Genomic DNA, 24049 nt, shown 5'->3' on the forward strand with positions numbered 1-24049 from the left:
ATTTTTTGAAAGTGTGTATACCAATTTACACTTCTACCAGCAAATCTAAGAGCATTTATGCTGCTCTACCCCTGCCAATACTGTCAGTCTTTAATTTTTGACATTTTGGAGGGTATGTAGTGGTTTTCCAATTTAGTTTAATATTTCCCCTAATAACTGTATCTAACATATTAAGTGCTTCTGTATATTTATTGACCACTTTTATATTCTTTTTTAAAGTATCTATTCTTTTACCTATTTTAAAGACTGGATTGTCAGGTCCAGCTTGGTGGCTCACACTTGTAATCCCAACACTTTGGAAGGCTGAATCGGGCTGATTTATTGAGTCTAGGAGTTGAAGACCAGCCTGGCCAACATGGTACAACCCTGTCTCTATAAAAAATACAAAAAAATTAGCCAGGCATGGTGGTGTATGCCTGTAGTCGCAGCTACTCAGGAGGCTGAGGCAGGTGAATGGCTTGAACCTGGGAGGAGGAGGCTGCAGTGAGCCAAGATCATACCACTGTACTCCAGCTCTGTCTTAAAAAAAAAAAGGGCTGCTCTGCGCCTATGGAGTAGCCGTTATTTTATGCCTTGACTTTCTTAATAAACTTGCTTTCATTTTATTCTATGGACCCATCTTTAATTCTTTCTTGTGCAAAATCCAAGAACCCTCCCTTGGAGTCTGGATCAGAACCCCTTTCCGGCATCTTTCTGGCGACCACAAAGGGATGATACTTAGGGGACCCACGACCCAAAGGAAATAGACTGCAACAATGATTGGCTGACTTTTGAGTCAAGCAAACTTTTGAGTTATTGACAGCTTTGTGTTTTTTTTTGAGATGGAGTTTTGCTCTTGTTGCTCAAGCTGGAGTGCAGTGACACAATCTCAGCTCACTGCAACCTCCACCTCCTGGGTTCAAACGATTCTCCTGCCTCAGCCTCCTGAATAGCTAGGACTACAGGTGTACGCCACTATGCCTAGCTGATTTTTTAATGTATTTTTAAGAGATGGGGTTTCACCATTTTGGCCAGGCTAGTCTCGAACTCCTGACCTCAGGTGATCCACCTGCCTCAGCCTCCCAAAGTGCTGGGATTATAGGCATAAGCCACCATGCCCGGCATATTGACAGCTCTTAACAATTGAGTAAAACTCCTGTGAACAAAATTTGAAGCATGTTTGTTTCTCTCTACCTGATTTCTCCAAAATCTGGAAACCAGTTGACACAATTGGAGAAACTGGTTATTTTACCAAGGCTTTGATTGGAATGGAGTGCTTTATATTAAGGAACCAAACTTGGCTGAGAGAGCCAATAAAAGCCGCTTGGGAAAACTGGCGTCATACTTTTTCCACACAGTCCCTGTACAGGGTTCCTGACCTGTGATATAACCTTTTGTCAGAACTATGAATGGCCCTTACTCATACTGATGCTTTATGACTGAGCTCTTCTCTACGACTTGGATACAAGAGACCCTAATAGGCAGGAATATCATCACCCTTATTCAACCTGAAGAAACTGCTAAAGATGGATCTTTATCCCTGTTTACCCCTGAGGATTAAGGGTTCTCTTATAAAAGGGAGGGGGAAAATGTCAGAAGCATTTAAACCAGAGCGACTCCATCTTGCATAGAGGTTGGGTAAAATTAGGCTGAGATCTGCTGGGTTGCATTCCCAGTAGGTTAAGCATCCTTAGTTACAGGATAAGATAGGAGGTTGGCCAAAATACAGGTCATAAAGGCCTTGCTGACAAAACAGGTTGCAGTAAAGAAGCCGGCCAAAACCCACCAAAACCAAGATGGCAAAGAGAGTGACGTCTGGTCATTCTCACTACTACACTCCCATCAGTGCTATGACAGTTTACAAACACTATAGCAACGTCAGGAAGTGACCCTATATGGTCTAAAAATTGAAGGAACCCTTAGGTCTGGGAACTGTCCACCACTTTCCCAGAAAACTCATGTATACTCCACCCTAAGCATATAATCTATAAAGAACCATAAAGATGGGCAACCAGCAGCCCTTGGGGCTGCTCTGTTTATGGAATAGCCTTTCTTTTCTTTTATTCCTTTACTTTCTTAACAAACTTCCTTTCACTTAAAAACAAATTTACCAACACTCAACCCTTGAACATCGCATATTTTTCCATTAATTTAGGTCATCTTTATTTTTTCCCAACATCTGACAGCTTCCAGTATAGAGATCCTACTAACTTTCATAAGATTTATTCTTAGGGACTAGTTACAATAGCTTTTATGAAGCTATTGTAAATTGTATTGGTTTTTATTTATTTATTTTGACACGGAATCTTGCTGTGTCGCACAGGCTGGAGTGCAGTGGCGTGATCTTGGCTCACTGTAACCTCTGCCTCCTGGGTTGAAGCAATTCTCCTGCTTCAGCCTCCAATAGCTGGGACTACAGGCATGTGCCACCACAGCCAGCTAATTTTTGTATTTTTAGTAGAGACAGGGTTTCAGTCATCATGTTGGCTAGGGTGGTCTCGAACTCCTGACCTCGTGATCTGCTCTCCTCGGCCTCCCAAAGTGCTGGGATTATAGGCATAAGCCACTGCACCTGGCCTTGTAATAGTTTTTAAATTTCACTTTCTACTTGGTTGTTGCTAATATATTAAAATGTACTCAATACATTAATTTTTATATACTGACCATCTTTCCATTAATCTTACTAAATTCACTTATATCTGTAGTAATTTCCATGTGTATAATAATGTCATCTGTGAATAACGGTAGTTAAATTTTTTTCATTTCTAATCTTTATACTTTTTTCCTTTTCTTATTGTATTGGTTAGAATCTTCAAATGTAAATGTGACAGTGGATATCCTTATTTATGTACAATGGTAGCTAAAGATTTTTAAAAACTGGATGCCCTTTAGCAGATTTGTTAGTTCCTTTTTATTCCTAGTTTGCTGAGTTTTAATTATGAATGAGCACTGAATACTGTTTAATGCTTTTTCTGCTTCTATTGAGACAGTATGTCTTTAGTCTGTTCATGTGATAAAATTACATTGGTTTACACTGATTTTTGAATGTTAAACCAAACAATCTTTTATTCCTGGAATAAACCCCACATAGCCATGATGTATTAACCTTTGTATTTATTGTTAAATTTTATTTGTTGATATTTTATTTAGGATTTTTGTGTCTATGTTCATGGAAGACATTGGCCTATATTTTTTCTTTCTGTTAACATCCTGGTTAGGCTTTAGAAGAAGGTAATGCTAGTTTTATAGAAGCAAAGAGTTTATAAGTGGTACTGCCATTATTTCTTCTTGTCTTCATTTTTTTTAATAGACACAGGGTCTCTGTCACCCAGGCTGGAGTGCAGTTGCATCATCACAGAAAACTATAGCCTTGAACTTCTGGGCTCAGGCGATCCTCTCACCTCAGTCTCCCAAGTAGCACCATCACACCCAGCTAATATTTAAATTTTATCTTAAAATTTTTGTTGAGACAGGTCTCACCATCTTGCCCAGGCTGGTCTTGAACTCCTGGGCTCAAGCAATCCTCCTACCTCTACCTCCCTAAGTGCTGGGATTGCAGGTGTGAGCCACCACGCCTAGCCTAATTGTTCTTTAAGTATGTGGAAGAATTATCAGTGAAGACATCCGGTTCTCCAGGTTCTTTTGTTAGATATTTTTAGTTATATTTTCAATTTTGGGGGTACATGTGCAGATTTTCTATTTTGTCTTATGTCATGTTTGGAAAGGTATGTTTTTCTTTTTCTTTTTCTTTTGAGACTGAGTCTTGCTCTGTCGCCCAGGCTGGAGTGCAGTGGCGCGATCTTAGCTCACTGCAACCTCCGCCTCGCGGGATCAAGCGATTCTCTGCCACAGCCTCCTGAGTAGCTGGGATTACAAGCGCCCACCACCACGCCCGGCTAATTTTTGTATTTTTGGTAGAGATGGGGTTTCACCATCTTGGCCAGGCTAGTCTTGAACTCCTGACCTCGTGTTCCACCCACCTCGGCTTCCCAAAGTGCTGGGAATATAGGAGTGAGCCACCGTGCCTGGCCGGAATGTTTTTCAAAGAATTTGTTCATTTCGTCTAACTTTTCAAATATAAAGTTGTTCACAGTAATTGATAAACTGTGGCAAATTCACACAAAGAAGTATTAACTCCACATTAAAAAGCAACAAACCACTAATGCATTCAACATGGATGAACTGCAAAAACATGTTTTTAACATGAAAGAGGCCAGACACAAAATAATATATTCACATGAAGTTCTGGAATAGGTAAAACTCATCTGTGGCAATGGAAATCAGATCAGCGCTTGCCTTGGGGGATTGGGAGATCGACTTAAAAGGTAACTTTCTGAAATGATAAAGTGTGTCATATTTTCATAGGGGTGTGGGTTATATGGGTGTATACATTTGAAAAAATTAATGGAAATGTACACTTAAGATCTAGGTATTTCTCTGTATATGAATTATAATTTTTAAAAACTTAACAAAAAACCCCAAAGTTGTTCACAGTATCCTCATATAATCTTTTTAAAATTGTTTTTTAGGTGTGATTTTTTTGCTTCTCAATTAGATGCTAATCATGTTTGAGGAGAAGGGACCTCCATTTACTTATTTTTATTTCTCTTTGTGAGAAATGCACCAGGTATGTAATAAGCATGCAGTAGAGTGGCTGAATGAACTGATATGAGAAGATCCATGTAACACAGTGCCTAGCACATAAGAACTCAATAAATATTAGGTATTATTAATATTATTATTTTTTCGAGATGGAGTCTTGCTCTGTCACCCAGGTTGGAGTACACTGGTGTGATCTCAGCTCACTGCAACCTCAGCCTTCCAAGTTCAAGCAGTTCTCCTGCCTCAGCCTCCCAAGTAGCTGGGATTACAGGTGCACGCTACCATGCCTGGCTAAGTTTTGTATTTTTAGTAGAGATGGGTTTCACCATGTTGGTCAGGCTGGTCTCAAACTCTTGACCTCGTGATCCGCCCACCTTGGCCTCCCAAAGTGCTGGGATTACAGGCGTGAGCCAACGCACCCGACCCATTATTATTTTTTATTTCTGATTTTTTCTTGCTGTTTTGTCCAGACTGGCCTCAAACTCCTGGGCTCAAGTGCTCCTCTCACCTCAACCTCTCAAATAGCTGAGACTACAGGCGCATACCACCACCCTGGCTATCATTATTATCATTATTACATTTTTCTAGGACATAAATCCTGAAACTACTTGCATGACAAACAACAAACAAAAACACCAAACAAGCAAAACAAACAAACATAAAAACAAAACACAAATAAAAACAAAAATATCTGTCTGGGAGTGAGAAGTTAGGGTGAAATGAAGCTTACTCTGCCCATGGGATCTGGAGTAATGGGGAATAGCCTGAGCTGCTTTGTGTAAGCTGACTGACACTGTGGAAAGATCAATCCCTTGCTGCACTCAATGCCTATTCTGTTGGATTCTTGGCTTCACCTTTTCCTGCTTCCTTACCATTTCTGCATTTCACAATTTGGGTCACAGCTGTGGTTGATGAAGCGGGCCTCATTTCCCATGCGGTAACTGTCAATCACCATCCCACTATCCAGGTTCAGGCAGTAGTGGTCACTGTGATTATGATACTGCTCAATCATCCTGTTCCTAAAGAGAAGATAAATGATTGAAAGGCAATTAAAGAGTAGATGAAAGTAAATTTTGAATCTTCCATTCTCCATTCTAATCTTATACCTTTGCATTTTATTAGAATACCATCATTTACCACTGTACCTGAATTCCTGTTCGCTGACAACCTCCCCTAGGTATTCAATGATGAACTGCCCAGCTTTTAGGGGCTCTTTGGTTCTGATTCCCCAACCTTTTTCCTCAGCTCGAAATCGTTCTAGACATTGCACCCATTCATGCCTTTGTATCCTCTGGTTACAGCATTGCTCGCCACATGGGCAAGTGTTGGGGGAACACTCAGCAAAGATCATTCTAGAAAAAAAAGGAATAACTATACATCAATTTACATGATGCATACCTTGATGCATCCATTTTTAAAGTTTACAAACATTTAAAAATGAATACATGAAATCAATTTTTATTTAATAAAAGTACCCAAATCACTAAGATTAAAATAATAAATGTCAAAAATTAATAATATTCAGAATTTCCAAGTCAGGTTACAAATCCTGAATGCTTCTTGTAAATGATTAAGCTAACTGTCCACTCAGCATCCTGGGTAAACATTGTCATATTTATCTGTTCAAAGAATAAGGCCAGGCACGGTGGCTCATTCCTGTAATCCCAGCACTTTGGGAGGCTGAGGTGGGTGGATTACCTGAGGTCAGGAGTTCAAGACTAGCCTGGCCAACATGGTGAAACCCTGTCTCTACTAAAAATACAAAAATTAGCTGGGTGTAGTGGTGTGTGCCTGTAATTCCAGCTACTTGGGAGGCTGAGGCAGGAGAGTCCCTTGAACCTGGGAGGTGGAGGTTGCAGTGGGCAGAGATCGCACCACGGCACTCCAGCCTGGGCAACAGAGTGAGATTCCATCTCAAAATAAATAAATAAATAAATAAATAAATAACTGTGATCCAAAGAAGAATCAGTAATTTGATGATGATTTCACTGCACTCTTATTTTGAAGCACTCATGCCTATTTACTGATTTTAAAAAAATTGTGGTAAAATACCTAATTTACTTTTCTTTCTTTTTTTTTTTTGAGATGGAATCAGGCTCTGTTGCCCAGGCTGGAGTGTACTAGCACGATCTCGGCTCACTGCAAACTCCACTTTTCAGGTTCAAGTGATTCTCCTGCCTCAGCCTCCCAAGTAGCTGGGCTTACAGATGTGCGACACTGTGCCCAGCTATTTTTTGCATTTTCAGTAGAGACAGGATTTTACCATGTTGGCCAGGCTGGTCTCAAACTCCTGACCTCAGGTGATCCGCCCGCCTCAGCATCCCAAAGTGCTGGGATTACAGGCTTGTGAACCACTGCACCCGGCCCCTAATTTACTCTTATTTTATTTATTATTTTTGAGACGGAGTCTCACTCCATTGCCCAGGCTGGAGTGCAGTGGCGTGATCTCGGCTCACTGCAATCTCTGTCTTCCAGGTTCAAGCAATTCTACTGCCTTAGGCTCCCGGGTATCTGGGATTATAGGCGCATACCACCACACCCGGGTAATTTTTGTATTTTTAGTAGAGATGGGGTTTCACCATGTTGGCCGGGCTGGTCTTGAACTCCTGACCTCAAATGATCCACCCACCTCAGCTTCCCAAAGTGCTGGGATTAGTGGCGTGAGCCACTGCACCTGGCCAGTTTTGTTTTGTTTTTTAAAATTTATTTTTATTTTTATTTTTTTTGAGGCAAAGTCTCGCTCTGTCACCCAGGCTTGAGTGCAGTGACGCGATCTCGTTCACTGCAACCTCTGCCTCCTGGATTCAAGGGATTCTCCTGCCTCAGCCTCCCAAGTAGCTGGGATTACAGGCATGCACCACTATGCCCAGCTAATTTTTGTATTTTTAGTAGAGACGAGGTTTTGTCATGTTGGCCAGGCTGGTCTCGAACGCCTGGCCTCAAGTGATCCACCCACCTCAGCCTCTCAAAGTTCTGGGATTACAGGCACAAGCCATTGTGCCCAGCCTTTTGTTTTAATTAAAGAGGGAAAGTCTCCCTCTGTCACCCAGACTGGGGTACAGTGGCCTGATCACAGCCTACTGTAGCCTCAAACTCCTTGGCTCAAGGGATCCATCCTACCTCGGCCTCCCGAGTAGGTGGGATTACAGGCATGAACTATCACACCCGGCCTTAACCATTTTTAAGAGTACAATTCAGTGACATTAGGTATATTTGCTGCTGTTGTATTACAGGAATTTTGTATTATGTTAATTGAAATGACATTTCCAGGCTATATGACTAGCTGAACTCATAATAGTTAGTGAATTAACAAGTTAAAAATTCTAGCCGGGTGCAGTGGCTCATGCCTGTAATCCCAGCACTTTGGGGGGCAGAGGCAGGAGGATCACGTGAGGTCAGGAGTTCGAGAGCAGCCTGGCCAACGTGGCAAAACCTCGTCTCTACTAAAAATACAAAAATTAGCCGGGCATGATGGTATGTGCCTCACTGCAATGTCTGCCATACACGTTCAAGAGATTCTCCTGTCTCAGCCTCCCGAGTAGCTGGGACTATAGGCACATGCCACCATGCCCAGCTAATGTTTTATATTTTTGGTAAAGATGGGGTTTTTCCATTTTGCCCAGGCTGGTCACAAACTCCTGGACTCAAGTGATCTGCCCACCTTGGCCTTCGAAAATGCTGGATTACAAGCATAAGCCAACATGCCTGGCCTTAAGCATGATTAAAACAAGGAATGATCAAGAAAATAATCGTCAAAATATCATGTTATGTTTATAATCATAATTTTAAAGGCCGGGCATGGTAGCTCATGCCTGTAATCCCAGCACTTTGGGGGGCAGAGGTGGGAGGATCACGTGAGGTCAGGAGTTTGAGACCAGCCTGGCCAACACGGCGAAACCTCGTCTCTACTAAAAATACAAAAATTAGCCAGGTGTGGTGGCAACTGTAATCCCAGCTACTTGGGAGGCTGAGGTAGGAGAATCGCTTGAACCTGGGAGGCAGAGGCTGCAATGAGCTGAGATGGTGCCACTGCACTCCAGCCTGGGTGACAGAGCGAGACTCTGTGTCTCAAGAAAAAAGAAAAAAAATTAAGTTTTGTAAAGAAAATATGTAACAGTTTATACCTTAAAGTACTTTCAGAGTGATTTGAGTTATTCTTCACAAAAATACCACCACGATTCTAAAGGGCACACGGCACACAGTATCAAATCATATAAATAGGAAGCAGAGAAAGTATCGACTGGATTATTCTTCAATTTAAGATAATCAGCTTCAGCTGTAAAGAAGGCAGTGCTGTAACATCAAATTCAACCACCTTTAACTCTTCCTTTTGCTGACTTCTTTGGTACATGAATATTATTGAACACCCCTCTTGAAACGTCTTCCTTTTTTGGCTTTATTTTTTATGATACTGGATTTCCCACCTTGCCAATAACAATTCCTGTCTTTTCTGGTAGAAATCCATTTTTCCTCTACCATATTCCTTTTCTCTAGAGAGCTCATCTATAATCATGGCTTCAAATGTAACCTCTAATTCATAATATTCCACACCTATATTTTCTTTTTTTTTTTTTTTGACACAGGGTCTCACTCTGTCACCCAGCCTGGAGTACAGTGGCATGATCACAGCTTACTGCAGTCAGGCTCAAGCGATCCTCCTACCTTAGCCTCCCAAGTAGCTGGGACTGCAGGCGTGCACCACCATGACTGCTAACTTTTGTATGTTTTGTAGAGATGGGGTTTTGCCACGTTGCCCAGGCTGGTCTCAAACTCCTGACCTCAAATGATCTGCCCACCTCAGCCTCCCAAACTGTTGGGATTACAGACGTGAGTCACTGTGCTTCGCTGGCACCAAGTATTTTCATAATACCTAATAACACATACTATAAACTGCATACGGATTAAAAAAAAAAAACAACCCTGAAGTATAAATAAAAGAGTGCTCAGATAAGAGAGATTTAAATTTTAAAAGATTTCTTCCAGGGAATAATCATTCAGAGGTTACTGAAAATTTGTCTAGAGTTCAAGGCATTGAAATATATTCCCCATTTGTTTTGATAACCAGAATAGTCCTTAAATTATATAAAAGCAAAACATGTTTCTATTTGTTGTGTCTGGAAACCAAACTAAATTTACCAAAATCTGAAATTAGATGCTGTAAACTACAATGTGAGGTCTTTGATTTAGTACAATTTGCCATTATCTTTAGCCAGATAATGGCCTTGAAAAATGAGAGTTGGCTGGACGCAGTGGCTCACGCTTGTAATCCCAGCATTTTGGGAGGCCGAGGCGAGAGGATCACCCAAGGTTAAGAGTTCGAGACCAGCCTGGCCAACATGGTGAAACCCTGTCTCTACTAAAAATACAAAAATTATTAGCTGGGTGTGGTGGCAGGTGCCTGTAATCCCGGCTACTCAGAAGGATGAGGCAGGAAAATCGCTTGAACCTGGGAGGCAGAGGCTGCAGTGAGCTGAGACCACGCCACTGCACTCCAGCCTGGGCAACAAGAGTGAAACTTCGTCTCAAAAAAAGAAAAAAAAGAAAAATGGGAGAGTTGTACCCCAGCCAGCTACTAAACATAGATCTAGGTTGTCCCTCATATAGTGAGATTTAAGGGTCCAGGAGTTCAGGACAGGCCTGGGCTAAGTATCGAGATCCCGTCTCTATGTTAAAAATAAATAAATAAATTAGCCAGGGGTGGTGACATGCGCCTTTAGTCTCAGTTACTCAGGAGGCTAACATGGGAGGATTGCTTGAGTCCAGGAGGTCGAGGTTGTAGTGAGCTGTGATGGCGACACTGCACTCCAGCATGAGCAACAGAGTGATACCCTGTGTCATAAATAAATAAAAATACTGAGCTTTTGGACCACACTGTTTAATAAAAGTGTGCATTTAAAATATTTGTGAGTAAAGAAAATCAGTATGCAAAACACTATGTGAAACTGTATGTACATAAAATGACAAAGTGTGAATTTACAGTGATGCAGGTAAGGTAGAATTTCCCAACTGGCATGCTGAAGCAGGAAGAACTAAAACATTGATTTCCTTCAGACCACATGCACAGTTGACTAGAGAAGAAGGAAGCTATCTTTAGCCATGACAACTATCCAGAACAGGAAATACTGATGTAAAATTCACTGATTCTTTTTTATTTTGCTGCAAATGTGCGTTGTTACTAAAACAACAAATTCTATATCCACTCCTTTGTCTATTAGACATTTCCATTTTGAAATTTCAGTGCCATTTAAAATTATATAGTCTCTTGGCTAGGTGTAGTGGCTCATGCCTGTAGTCCCAGCTACTTGGGAGGCTGAGGTAGGAGAATCACTTGAACCTGGGAGGTAGAGGTTGTAGTGAGCTGAGATTGCGCCACCGCACTCCAGCCTGGCGACAGAACATGACTCCGTCTCAAAAAAATAAATTAAAAAAATACAAAAATTAGCCAGGCGTGGTGGTGGGCACCTGTAATCTCAGCTACTCGGGAGGCTGAGGCAGGAGAATCGCTTGAACCTGGGAGGCAGAGGTTGTAGTGAGCCAAGATCGCGCCACTGCACTCCAGCCTGGGTAACAGAGCTAGACTCCATCTCAGAAAAAAAAAAAAAAAAAAATTACATAGACTCAAATCAAAGTCGTAATTCATAATTCTTTTTTTTTTTTTTGGGAGATGGAGTTTCCTTCTTGTTGCCCAGGCTGGAGTGCAATGGCACGACCTTGGCTCACCGCAACCTCTGCCTCCCAGGTGCAAGCAATTTTCCTGCCTCAGCCTCCCCAGTAGCTGGGATTATAGGCAGGAGCCACCATGCCTGGCTAATTTTGTATTTTTAGTAGAGATGGGGTTTCTCTGTGTTGGTGAGGCTGGTCTCGAACTCTTGACCTCAGGTGATCCACCCACCTCAGCCTCCCAAAGTGCTTGGATTACAGGCATGAGCCACCATGCCAGCCAAATTCATAATTCTTATCTCTAATTCAGTTAGATTCCACACTTCATCATCAGAGAGAGAATATATCCCCTATATGAAGAGCATATCCCCTATATGCCAATGGTTTATCAACATACTTTTCTTCTAAAATATATCATGCCCTTCCTCTTCACTCTCACTGCCACTGTCCTATTCTCCTTCCTCATTATGGCAATCATATATTGAGAGCTAGGAAGGTACCTAGGACTGTGCTTAATGTTTTATGAGCTGGGCACGGTATCACATGCCTATAGTTCCAGCTACTCAGGAGGCTGAGGTGGGAGGACTACTTGAGCCCAGGAGTTTGAATCCAGCCTGGGCAACACAGTGAGACCCTATCTCTTTAAAAAAAAAAAAAAAGGCCAGGCGCGGTGGCTCAAGTCTGTAATCCCAGCACTTTGGGAGGCCGAGGCGGGCGGATCACGAGGTCAGGAGATCAAGACCATCCTGGCTAACACAGTGAAACCCTGTCTCTACTAAAAAATACAAAAAACTAGCTGGGCGAGGTGGCGGGTGCCTGTAGTCCCCGCCACTCAGGAGGCTGAGGCAGGAGAATGGCGTAAACCTGGGAGGCGGAGCTTGCAGTGAGCTGAGATCTGGCCACTGCACTCCAGCCTGGGCGACAGAGCGAGACTCCGTCTCAAAAAAAAAAAAAAAAAAAAAAAATACCCCCAAGCCAAAACTTCACAAACATTGTTTATGAACAGTCTCATATAATTCCCATGAACCCTCCATAGAGAAGGTAAGGTATTACTTTTATTAGATGCATTAAATAACTTTCCTCAGGTCTCATAAATAGTAAAAGGATTGGCCGGGCGCAGTGGCTCACACCTGTAGTCCTAGCACTTTGGAAAGCCGAGGCGGGCGGATCACCAGGTCAGATTGAGACCATCCTGGCTAATATGGTGAAACCCCGTCTCTACTAAAAATACAAAAAAATTAGTCAGGTGTGTTGGCGGGAGCCTGTAGTCCCGGCTATTAGGGAGGCTGAGGCAGGAGAACGGCATGAACCTGGGAGGCAGAGCTTGCAGTGAATCAAGATCGCGCCACTGCACTCCAGCCTGGGCAACAGTGCGAGACTCCATCTCAAAAAAAAAAAAAGTAAAAGGATTTAAACCAACCAAGGCGCACACAAGACTAAATCTCATTCATTTTCTGTTTCTGTATTCTGCCCACCCACTATAGTTTATGTATCTTTATGCAACTTCTTGAAGAAAAATGAAAGAGCCTATTTAACTGTACCCTCCAAAGGAAGTGTTGTATGTATACCTTAAAGCCTATGCTTTAGAGAAATCAAAGCATGACAGTACCTATTGAGGCAGTCATCAACACAGCCCTTCCTGGTGTCATCATCTGGCTTCTTACAGTTACAGGTGGTAGCTTCGTAACCAGAAAGGGGTTTGACATCAACGTAGACATCTTGAAAAGAAAGCAAAGAATAGTTTGTGAACATACAGGATAATTTTTCAAGTCCTAGGCTCAGAAGGACATTGATGTACAAAGGCAGAAAAAATAGCTCCCAAGTTACTCACTTGAACGAATTTTCTTATACAGTGGGACATCTGGCTTTTTGTATAGCTATAAGAAAAGAAGAAAAATCTTGATATAGCATTTAACTTCAAATGCCAGATGGCAGCATCAATCACTAAAAATACAGGAAATTTTCTATGTGCTCTGCTCATCTGGAAATATTTACAAGACATTTTGGGTGGGATACATCTTAGGGAAACTCTTGGTGTGATCTCTTTTTACTCTGGAATAAAAGGTGAGAGAAAAAGATTCAACAGAAGCAGCACTAAATAGTTTATAGAAGTGGAATTACATGTTTCTTTGGCATGTTGTTGGACAGACTTAAATGAAAATCACACTGGAGACGAAAGCTACTCATCTGGACAAATTAAGATTCTATTTGCTTCTGTCAAAAGAAAGGAAAACAACATGCATAGGGCTTATTTAGATGTCTGGGCGGGTACATGAAATTAAAAAGATGAGTACCCTGGCTTTTCAGGTTGAGAATTGTAGCAAAACATTTCCAATTTTAATTAAAGCAATTAATTTAGTGAATAAAGGAGAGAGGGCAGGCAGGCAAAATGGAGCTCTCACATTATAATCAAGAAGACATTAGAAAGAAAAAAAAAAAAAGAATGCATTAGAAGAGAGGCAATCTTCCAGCATTTTGCCATAAGGGACCGTACAAAACAAACAGCAACTTGCACTAAGCTAGACTGTTTATTAATATATTGGAATAATCCCACCATCATTTTCTAGTCAGTATGTTCAAAGCATTCTCTCCTTCATTGCTAAAAACTGAGACAAATACCTAACATATTAATACTCTCCGAATTCAAGAGAGGCCATTGGAGAAGAGAATGAAGAGAGGAATGTCAATTTTGGCTTTCCAAAATTAACCTTTGGTGGCATTTTGACAGAACTCAGGAAATCTATTCACCTCAATTGCGTTTCTATTTCCCAATGGTCGTTCATAATATGGGACCTGGGTGCTATAAGCTAATACAAAAATCACTGGGGGAAACTTTTCAATTTGGGAAGCAAGAGAAAAAAAACCAGCATCTTCCTATTTTTAGTTACCAATATATTTAAAGATCTTTCAAAAGTGCAAGAGTGTTAAACATTTTCCTGCTTCCTTTGGTAGAAGAATCTCTTTTGCATGTGAAAAATAAATTTCAAACTGATAAGAAGGAGCCAACAAAAATAAAGTCTGAAATTTCTTAGTGCTACTGGCAATACATCTAAATTCTCCTGAGACTTGCATCAGATAGAATTCTTACAGAACAAAATATTTGCTACCAAAATAAAAGTCCAGAATAACAACAGAAGGTTGCCTAGGAAAGCAGCAACCCACTGCTATTTTGCAGTAAGAGTAAAGGCAAATAGGTCACATTAAATATGGATGCAAATTCATTTTTCTTAGTTCTAACCTTCACAGGGACACTTCTGAAAACCTCCTAAGACGAAAACATAACAAGGAGAAAGAAAAACACTTGCATTTCCCCTCCCCCTTTACCATTTAAGAATGAAACCTGGTAAAACAGGCTCTCTGTACCTGATTGTGTTTCCACTGCCAAAGGATATCATAAGGAAGCTGGAAGTCAATTCTCTTTTGTCTTAGATACTTTCCTGAAACAAAAAACACTATCAATTTCAGTACCTATTCTGATATTTGCTTATACAAAGGGGTCAAACAGCTACAAGAACTAATATGTACTGACTAAAAAAATAAAGATTTAATTATTTAAGGATTTTTCCACCACCAATTTTTAATTTTAGCTATTTTTTCCCACCATACTTCACATGATATCTGCTAAAGATATATTTTAAGTATAATAGTCTACATAAAACAACAAATATAGCAAAACTACAACCCAAAACACACAGGTCATTATGAAGCTTATTAAATATTTTATTATTATTAAAAATTATTAAGGGTAGAGCATCTGGCACCTGCTCTCCTTCATTATTACGCATAACCTAAGGTTGATTACAAAAAAGAGAAATTCTTGTGTTTAAATAACTTGAGAAGTTTTCCAGGCAAATTTATGATCTTTTAACATTTTTTCCTACCTATTGAAATAGTACTTAGTAATTTTGTTTGATTTTTTTGTTTTTGTTTCATATAAAATTATTCAGCCTTAAAAAAGAATGAAATTCTTTTTTCTTTTTTTTTGAGAGGAGGTTTTGCTCTTGCTGCCCAGGCTGGAGTGCAATGGCACGATCTCGGCTCACTGCAACCTCTGCCACTTGGGTTTAAGCGATTCTCCTGCCTCAGCTTCCTGAGTAGCTGGGATTATAGGCATGCGCCACCACGACCAGCTAATTTTGTAATTTTTTTTTTTTTTTAAGTAGAGACAGGGTTTCCCCATGTTGGTCAGGCTTGTCTTGAACTCCCAACCTAAGGTGGTCTGCCTGCCTCGTCCTCTCAAAGTGCTGGGATTACAGGCATGAGCCACCACACTTGGCCAAAAGAATGAAATTCTTATACATACAGTCATGTGCTGTTTTAGTCAACAATGGACTGCATATATGATGGTGGTCCCAGAAGGTAATAAGGGAGCTGAAAAATTCCTCCTAGCTGTTGTAACTTTGCAGTACAAAGTGTTAATCATATGTTTGTGGTGATGCTGGTGTAAACAAACCTATCGCGCTACCAGTTGAATACAAGCATAGCAGACATAATTAGGTATAATACATAATCCTTGATAAAATGGCTTTGTTACTGGTTTATGTAAATTATATACTATACTTTTCATCATTAGAGTATACTCCTGTTTATTAAAAAACAGCCTTGGCTGGGCGCGCTGGCTCATGACTATAATCCCAGCACTTTGGGAGGCTGAGGCGGGTGGATTACTAGGTCAGGCGTTGGAGACAAGGCTGGCCAACACAGTGAAACCCTGTCTGTATTAAAAATACAAAAAATTGGCCGGGCATGGTGGCTCACACCTGTAATCCCAGCACTTTGGGAGGCCGAGGCGGGTGGATCACGAGGTCAGGAGATTGAGACCATCCTGGCTAACATGGTGAAACCCCATCTCTACTAAAACACAAAAAAATTAGCCGGGCGTGGTGGCGGGCGCCTGTAGTCCAGCTACTCGGGAGGCTGAGGCAGGAGAATGGCGTGAACCCGGGAGGCGGAGCTTGCAGTGAGCCGAGATCGCACCACTGCACTCCAGCCTGGGTGACAGAGCGAGACTCTGTCTCAAAAAAAAAAAAAAAAAAAAAAAACAAAAAATTAGCTGGGTGTGGTGGTGGGCGCCTGTAATCCCAGCTACTCTGCAGGTTGAGGCAGGAGAACTGCTTGAACCTGAGAGGCAGAGGTTGCAGTGAGCCAAGATTGCACCACTGCACTCCAGCCTGAGCGATAGTGCAAGACTCTGTCTCAAAAAAAACCCCAAAAAAACCAAAAATCAAACAAACGAAAAACCACCCTTGGCTGGGTGCAACGGTTCATGCCTGTAATCCCAACACTTTGGGAGGTTGAGGCGGACAGATCACTTGCAGTCAGGAGTTCAAGACCAGCCTGGCCAACATGGTGAAACCCCAACTCTACTAAAAATACAAAAATTAGCTGGGTGTGGTGGCACATGCCTGTAATCCCAGCTACTTGGGAGGCTGAAGTAAGAGAATCGCTTGAACCCGGGAGGTAGAGGTGGAGGTGGAGGTTGCAGTGTGCCAAGATCATGTACTGCACTCCAGCCTAGGCAACAGAGCAAGACACGGTCTCAAAAACAAAACAAAACAAAACAAAAACAGCCTTGCCAGGAGTGGTGGCCCACATCTGTAATTCCAGCACTTCGGGAGGCCAAGGCAGGTGGATCACTTGAGGTCAGGAGTTCGAGAACAGCCTGGCCAACATGGTGAAAGCCCATCTCTGCTAAAAACACAAAAATTAGCTGGGTGTGGTGGTGTATACCTGTAGTCCCAGCTACTTGGGGGGCTGAAGCAGGAGAATCGCTCAAACTGGGAGGCAGAGGCTGCAGTAAGCCCAGATCGTGCCATTACACTCCAGTGGGCAACAGCACAGACTCTGTCTCAAAAGACCAAACCAGGCTGGGCGTGGTGGTTCACGCCTGTAATCCCAGCACTTTGGGAGGCCAAGGCAGGCAGATCGCGAGGTCAGGAGATCAAGACCATCCTGGCTAACATGGTGAAACCCTGTCTCTACTAAAAATACAAAAAATTAGCCAGGTGTGGTGGCGGGCGCCTGTAGTCCCAGCTATTCGGGAGGCTGAGGCAGGAGAATGGCATGAACCCGGGAGGCGGTGCTTATAGTGAGCTGAGATCATGCTACTACACTCCCGTCTGGGCGACAGAGCGAGACTCTGTCTTAAAAAAAAAAAAAAAAGAAACAAAACAAAAGCAGTCTCAGGCAGATCCTTCAGGAGATACTCCAGGAGACACTATTACCATATCAGATGATAGCTCCATGAGTGTTACTGCCCCTGAAGACCTTTCAGTAGAACAAGACATAGAGGAAGAAAACAGTGATATTGATGATCCTGCCCCTGGGTAGGCCTAGGCTAATGTGGGTTTGTGTCTTAGATTTCTCTCTCTCTCTTTTTTATTTTTTTTATTTTGAGACAGGGTCTCACTCTGTCACTGAGGCTGGAGTACAATAGCAGGATCATGGCTCACTGCTGCCTCGACCTCCCAGACTAAAGCGATCCTCTCACTTCTGCCTGCCAAGTTGCTGGCAATACAGGCACATGCCACCATGCCGGGCTAATTTTTTATTTTTTGTAGACAGGGTCTTCCCATGTTGCCCAGGCTGGTCTCAAACTCCTGGACTCAAGCGATCTGTCCGCTCTGGCCTCCCAAAGTGCTAGGATTACAGGCATGAGCCACCATGCCCGGCCCTGTTTTCCCTTTTAACAAAAAAAGTTTAAAAAGAAGAAAAAAATGTTAAAAATAAAGCTTATAAAATAAGGACATAAATTTTTTTTGTACAGCTGTATAATGTGTTCATGTTTAAAGCTAAGTTATTATGAAGCAAAATGTTAAAAAAATAAAAAGTTTATAAAGTAAAAAAGCTACAGAAAGCTAAGATTAATTTACTATTGAGGAAAAAAAAAATTAATGTAGCCTAAGTGTGCAGTGTTTATAAAATCTACAGTATACAGTGATGTCCTAGGCCTTCACATTCACTCTCCACTCAATCACTGACCCTCCACTCAATCACAGTCCTGTAAGCTCCATTCAGGTAAGTGCCCCATAGTGGGCTGCCATTTTTATCCTTTATTTTATATTTTTACTGTACCTTTTCTACATTTAGATATGTAAATACCACTGTGACACAACTGACTACTGTATTCAGTACAGTAACATGATGTACAGGTTTATAGCTTAGGAGCAAGAGGCTATACCATGCAGCCTGGTTAGGCTATACTATTTAAGTTTATGTAAGTACATTCTATGTTTACATAATTATAAAATTGCCTAACAATGCATTTCTCAGAACGTATTCCTAAGGTTAAGCAACACATGATAATACTGGTACTACAACATGGATGAAACTTAAAGACATTATGCCAAGTGAATTAAGGCAGACACAAAATAACAGGTATTATATACAATCCCATTTTCTTTTTCTTTTTTTTTTTTTTTTGAGACAGAGTCTTGCTCTGTCGCCCAGGCTGGGGTGCAGTGGCCGGATCTCAGCTCACTGCAAGCTCCACCTCCCGGGTTTATGCCATTCTCCTGCCTCAGCCTCCTGAGTAGCTGGGACTACAGGCGCCCACCACCTCGCCCGGCTAGTTTTTTGTATTTTTTTAGTAGAGATGGGGTTTCACCGTGTTAGCCAGGATGGTCTCGATCTCCTGACCTCGTGATCCACCCGTCTCGGCCTCCCAAAGTGCTGGGATTACAGGCTTGAGCCACCGCGCCCGGCCTACAATCCCATTTTCAAAGAAATAGACAGTGATTACCAGATGCTGAGGGGAAGAGAGAATGGAGAGTTACAGTTTAATGGGTACAGAGTTATGGTAAGGGATGATGAAAAAGTTCTGGGGATGGTTAGCAGTCATGGTCATACAAATATGTGAATGTACTTAAAGACACTGAATTGTCACTTAATTGACACTTAATTTACTGGAAGTTAAAAAAATGTAGTACATAAAAAACCATAGTCTATTTTAAAGGAGTAAATTGGATAGTCTGTGAATTGTGTCTTAATAAAGTAGTTAAAACAATACAGCAGTGTTAAAACTTTTTGCTTCAATGATTAAACACAACTTAGAAAAAACTCAAGAGGAGAAGGAAAGCCTATTGTATATATCCATGTTTTTGCTTACCATATTCTTCCTTCCTAATGTTCCAAAGTGTCTTTTTTAAAAACTGTTTCCGTTCTGTTCACAGAACTTCCTTTACTCATAGGGTACATCTGTTGGCAACAAACTCTCTTAATTTTCCTTAATCTAAGAATGCCTTCATTTCTTCTTAATTCCTGACAGATATTTTCATTGGTTAGAAAATTTGGAGCTGACAATTCTTTGCTTTCAGGATGTGAAAAATGTTGTGTCACTTCCATTTAGCCTCCATAGATTCAGATGAGAAATCTACATTTGAATTGTTTTATCCCCATAGGTAACAGTAATTTATCTGTCATTACTTTAAAACTGGTGTTTTTTTTTGTTTTGTTTTTTATTTTTTCTGAGACTCGCTCTCCTGAGTAGTTGTGATGACAGGCATGTGCCACCATGCATGGCAAATTTTTTTTTGTATTTTTTGTAGAGACAGGGTTTCACCATGTTGCCCAGGGTGGTCTCAAACTTCTGAGCTCAGGCAATCAGCCTCCCAAAGTATTTGGTATTACAGGTGCAACCTATCTCGCCCAGCCTAAAATTGTTTTGTTAGTGTTCTGAAATGTGATTATGTGTCTCGGCATATATTTGTTTGAATTTATCCTGTTTGGAGTCTGCTAACCTTCTGGAATACAGAGATTTCTCTTGCCAAATTTGGTAAGTTTCCAGTCGTTATTTACTAAGGTGCTTTTCATCTATGCCCTTTTTTTTCTCTCCATGACTCTGATAACACACATTTGCTTTTTTTGTCATATTCTCACAAGCTCCTCAGTCTTTTTTTTAAAGCCTATTTTCTATGTTGTTGTATACACTGAGTAATATGTATTATTCTATCTTGTAGTTCATAGATTATTTTCTCTGTCCCATTCATTCTGCTGTTAAGTCTATCTCTGAATGCTTTTTTTTTTTTTTCCTGGTTCAATTTCTCTCATAAAATCTCTGAACTTTTTATTTCAATTACTGAATCAGTTATAAAAATTCTAATTTAAAAAAATTATTGGCCAGGTGCAGTGGCTCACTCCTGTAATCCCACCATTTTGGGAGGCAAGGCAGGTGGATCACTTGAAGTCAGGAGTTCGAGACCAGTCTGGCCAACATGGTGAAATCCCGTCTCTATTAAAAATACAAAAATTAGCTGGGTGTGGTGGCACATGCTTGTAACCCCAGCTACTCAGGAGGCTGAGGCAGGAGAATCACTCGAACTTGGGAGGCGGAGGCTACAGTGGGCCGAGATTAAGCCACTGCACTCCAGACTGGGCAACAGAGCAAGACCCTGTCTCAAAAAATTAAAATAAGTAAATAAATAAAATAAAATAAAATATGAAAAATTATCTTCTTCTATTTCTTGATTTGTTTCAAGTATGTTCACAATTGCCCGCTAAGGCATTTTTATCAAGATTGCTTTAAAAATTTGCCAGATAATTCTAATGCCTTGGTGTGGACATACATTGTCTTCCCAAAGTGCTGGGATTTCAGGCATGAGCCACCATGCTTGGCAAATAACATGTGATTTTAAATTCAAAGCTAAACACTTTTGCAGTAGGGGCTCTAGATTTTATGAAATTTGTATTTTAGCTGGCTTTTTCTGAAACTGCTCCAGCAGAAAAGGGATAAAGCTGCCTCATTACTGCCAGCTGTAAGTAAATTCCAAGTTGCTTACTAGGTCTCCACTGAAACCTGAGTGTTGGGGGATGGGGAAGCTCCCCATTACTGCTAGGGAATGGTTAGAATTCCAATTCCCCAAGGGGTCTCCACTGACATTGTGGTGGGGTAGTTATGTTATTGCTAGGTGTTGGTAAAAGTGACTCGGCTACACCTCCTCTGACACCATGGCAGTGGAGGAAGAGACATATGATTGTTGGCCACGTATATGTCTTTCGAGAAGTGTCTGTTCACGTCCTTTGCCCACCTTTTTTTTTTTGGAGATGGAGTCTCGCTCTGTCACCCAGGCTGGAGTGCAGTGGTGTAATCTCAGCTCACTGCAACCTCTGCCTCCTGAGTTCAAGTTATTCTCCTACCTCAGCCTCCCGTGTAGCTGGGATTACAGGAGCCCACAACCACGCCAAGCTAATTTTTTTGTATTTTAAGTAGAGATGGGGTTTCACTGTGTTGGCCAATGGTCTCAAACTCCTGACCTCAGGTGATCTGCCTGCCTTGGCCTCCCAAAGTGCTGGGTTTACAGATGTGAGCCACTACGCCTGGCCAAGAGTCTTTAAAACATTTTTATTATTATTATTGTTTTTTTGAGATGGAGTATTACTCTGTTGCCCAGGCTGGAGCGGAGTGGCACGATCTCGGCTCACTGCAGCCTCTGCCACCTGGAGTTCAAGCAATTCTCCTGTCTCAGCCTCCTGAATAGCTGGGATTACAGGCATACACCACCATGCCCAGCTAATTTTTGTATTTTTTTTTAGTAGAGATGGGGTTTCACCATGTTAGCTAGGCTGGTCTCAAACTCCTGACCTCAAGTGATCTGTCTGCCTTGGCCTCCCAAAGTGCTGGGATTACAGATGTGAGCCACTGCACCTGGCCAAGTGTCTTTAAAAAAATTTTATTATTATTATTGTTTCATTGAGACGGACTCACTCTGTTGCTCAGGCTGGAGTGGAGTGGCACTATCTTGGCTCACTGCAATCTCTGCTGCCCGGAGTTCAAGCATTCTCCTGTCTCAGCTTCCCAAATAGCTGGGATTGCAGGCACGTACCACCAAGCCCAGCTAATTTTTTAATTTTTTTTAGTAGAGACGGGGTTTCACCATGTTGGCCGAACTGGTCTCAAACTCTTGACCTCAAGTGATCTGCCTGCCTTGGTCTCCCAAAGTGCTGGGATTACAGGCGTGAGCCACCGCGCCCAGCCTTGCCCACTTCTTAATGGGGTTTTTTCTTGTATATTTAAGTTCCTTATAGATGCTGGATATTAGATCTTTGTCAGATGCAGTTTGCAAAAATTTTCTCCCAATCTATAGGTTGTTTGTTTATTCTGTTCATAGTTTATTTTGCTGTGCAGAAGTTCTTTGATTCTATGTCCATTTTTGCTTGTATTGCAATTGCTTTTGGCATTGTCATGAAGTCTTTGCCCATGCCTGTGTACTGAATGGTACTGCCTAGATTGTCTTCCAGGGTTTTTATAGTTTTGGGTTTTACATTTAAGTGTATATGTGTGTGTATGTATGTGTGTGTGTATATATATATATATATATGTATATATATATTTGTGAGATGGAGTCTTGCTTTGTCGCCCAGCCTGGAGTGCAGTGACCTTAGCTCAATGCAACACCCACTTCCAGGGTTCAAGTGATTCTCATGCCTCAGCCTCTTGAGTAGCTGGGATTATAGGCATGTGCCACCACACCCTGCTAATTTTTGCTTTTTTATTAGAGATGGGGTTTTGCCATGTTGGCCAGGCTGGTCTCAAACTGCTGGCCTCAATGACCCACATGCCTCAGCCTCCCAAAGTGCTGGGACTACAGGTGTGAGCCACCTTGCCTGGCCTACATTGAAGTTTTTAATCCATCTTGAGTTTATTTTTGTATATGCTGTAAGGAAGGGGTCCAGTTTCAATCTTCTGCATATGGCTAACCAGTTATCCCAGCACCATTTACTGAATAGGGAATCCTTTCCCCATTGCTTGTTTTTGTCAGGTTTGTCAAAGATCACATAGTTGTAGGTGTGCAGTCTTATTTCTGGGTTCTCTATTCTGTTTCACTGGTCTATGTGTCTGCTCTTGTATCAGTACCATGCTGTTTTGATTACTGTAGCCCTGTAGTATAGTTTGAAGAAAGGTAGCATGATGCCTTCAGCTTTGTTCTTTTTTTTGTGTAGGACTGCCTTGGCTATTTAGGCTCTTTTTTGGTTCCATATGAATGTTAAAATAGTTTTTTTCTAGCTCTATGAAGAATTTCAATGGTAGTTTAATGGGAATAGCACTGAATCTATAAATTGCTTTGGGCAGTATGGCCATTTTAACAATATTTATTCTTCCAATCCATAAGCATGGAATGTTTTTCCATTTGTGTCTTCGCTGATTTCTTTGAGCAGTGGTTTGTAGTTCTCCTTACAGAGATCCTTCACTTCCCTAGTTAGCTGTATTCCTAGGTATTTTATTCTTTTTGTGGCAATTGTGAATGATAGTTCATTCATGATTTGGCTCTTGGCTTAACTGTTATTGGTGTATAGGAATGCTAGTGATTTTTGTACACTGATTTTGTATCCTGAGACTTTGCAAAATAAAGTTGTTTATCAGCTTAAGGAACTTTTGCTTAAGAAAACACTCCTCGGTGGCTCAAGCCTGTAATCCCAGCACTTTGGGAGGCCGAGATGGGCGGATCACGAGGTCAGGAGATCGAGACCATCCTGGCTAACACAGTGAAACCCCGTCTCTACTAAAAAATACAAAAAACTAGCCAGGCGAGGTGGCGGGCGCCTGTAGTCCCAGCTACTCGGGAGGCTGAGGCAGGAGAATGGTGTGAACCCCGAAGGCGGAGCTTGCAGTGAGCCGAGATCACGCCACTGCACTCCAGCCTGGGTGACAGACTGAGACTCCATCTCAAAAAAAAAAAAAAAAGAAAACACTCCTCAGTGGGTGCTTGCTGGTGTAAATTTGAATGAGGTGGGAAAGTTGATTAGACAAAATGGAATCATTCATACCATATCCAACTAAAACGGAGTCAGGAGGCCATGGGGGAGGGCACTA

The 24049-nt window shown here is 41.6% G+C and overlaps 1 protein-coding gene across 9 annotated transcripts in view; it reads right to left on the minus strand.

Moving 5' to 3' along the window:
• ASH1L (ASH1 like histone lysine methyltransferase) overlaps positions 1-24049 on the minus strand; it is a 366415-nt gene that overhangs the window by 32640 nt on the left and 309726 nt on the right. For all 9 annotated transcript variants that reach the window (XM_050752217.1, XM_050752157.1, XM_050752176.1 and 6 more), the window contains 5 exons: positions 14605-14678; positions 13073-13118; positions 12851-12959; positions 5727-5933; positions 5454-5600 (listed from right to left, as the gene is read on the minus strand). In XM_050752217.1, coding sequence (XP_050608174.1) covers positions 5454-5600; positions 5727-5933; positions 12851-12959; positions 13073-13118; positions 14605-14678 — 583 coding nt within the window. The remainder of the gene's footprint in view (positions 1-5453; positions 5601-5726; positions 5934-12850; positions 12960-13072; positions 13119-14604; positions 14679-24049) is intronic.

This window comes from Macaca thibetana, chromosome 1 (assembly GCF_024542745.1).
Source record: "Macaca thibetana thibetana isolate TM-01 chromosome 1, ASM2454274v1, whole genome shotgun sequence".
Lineage (NCBI taxonomy): Eukaryota > Metazoa > Chordata > Mammalia > Primates > Cercopithecidae > Macaca > Macaca thibetana.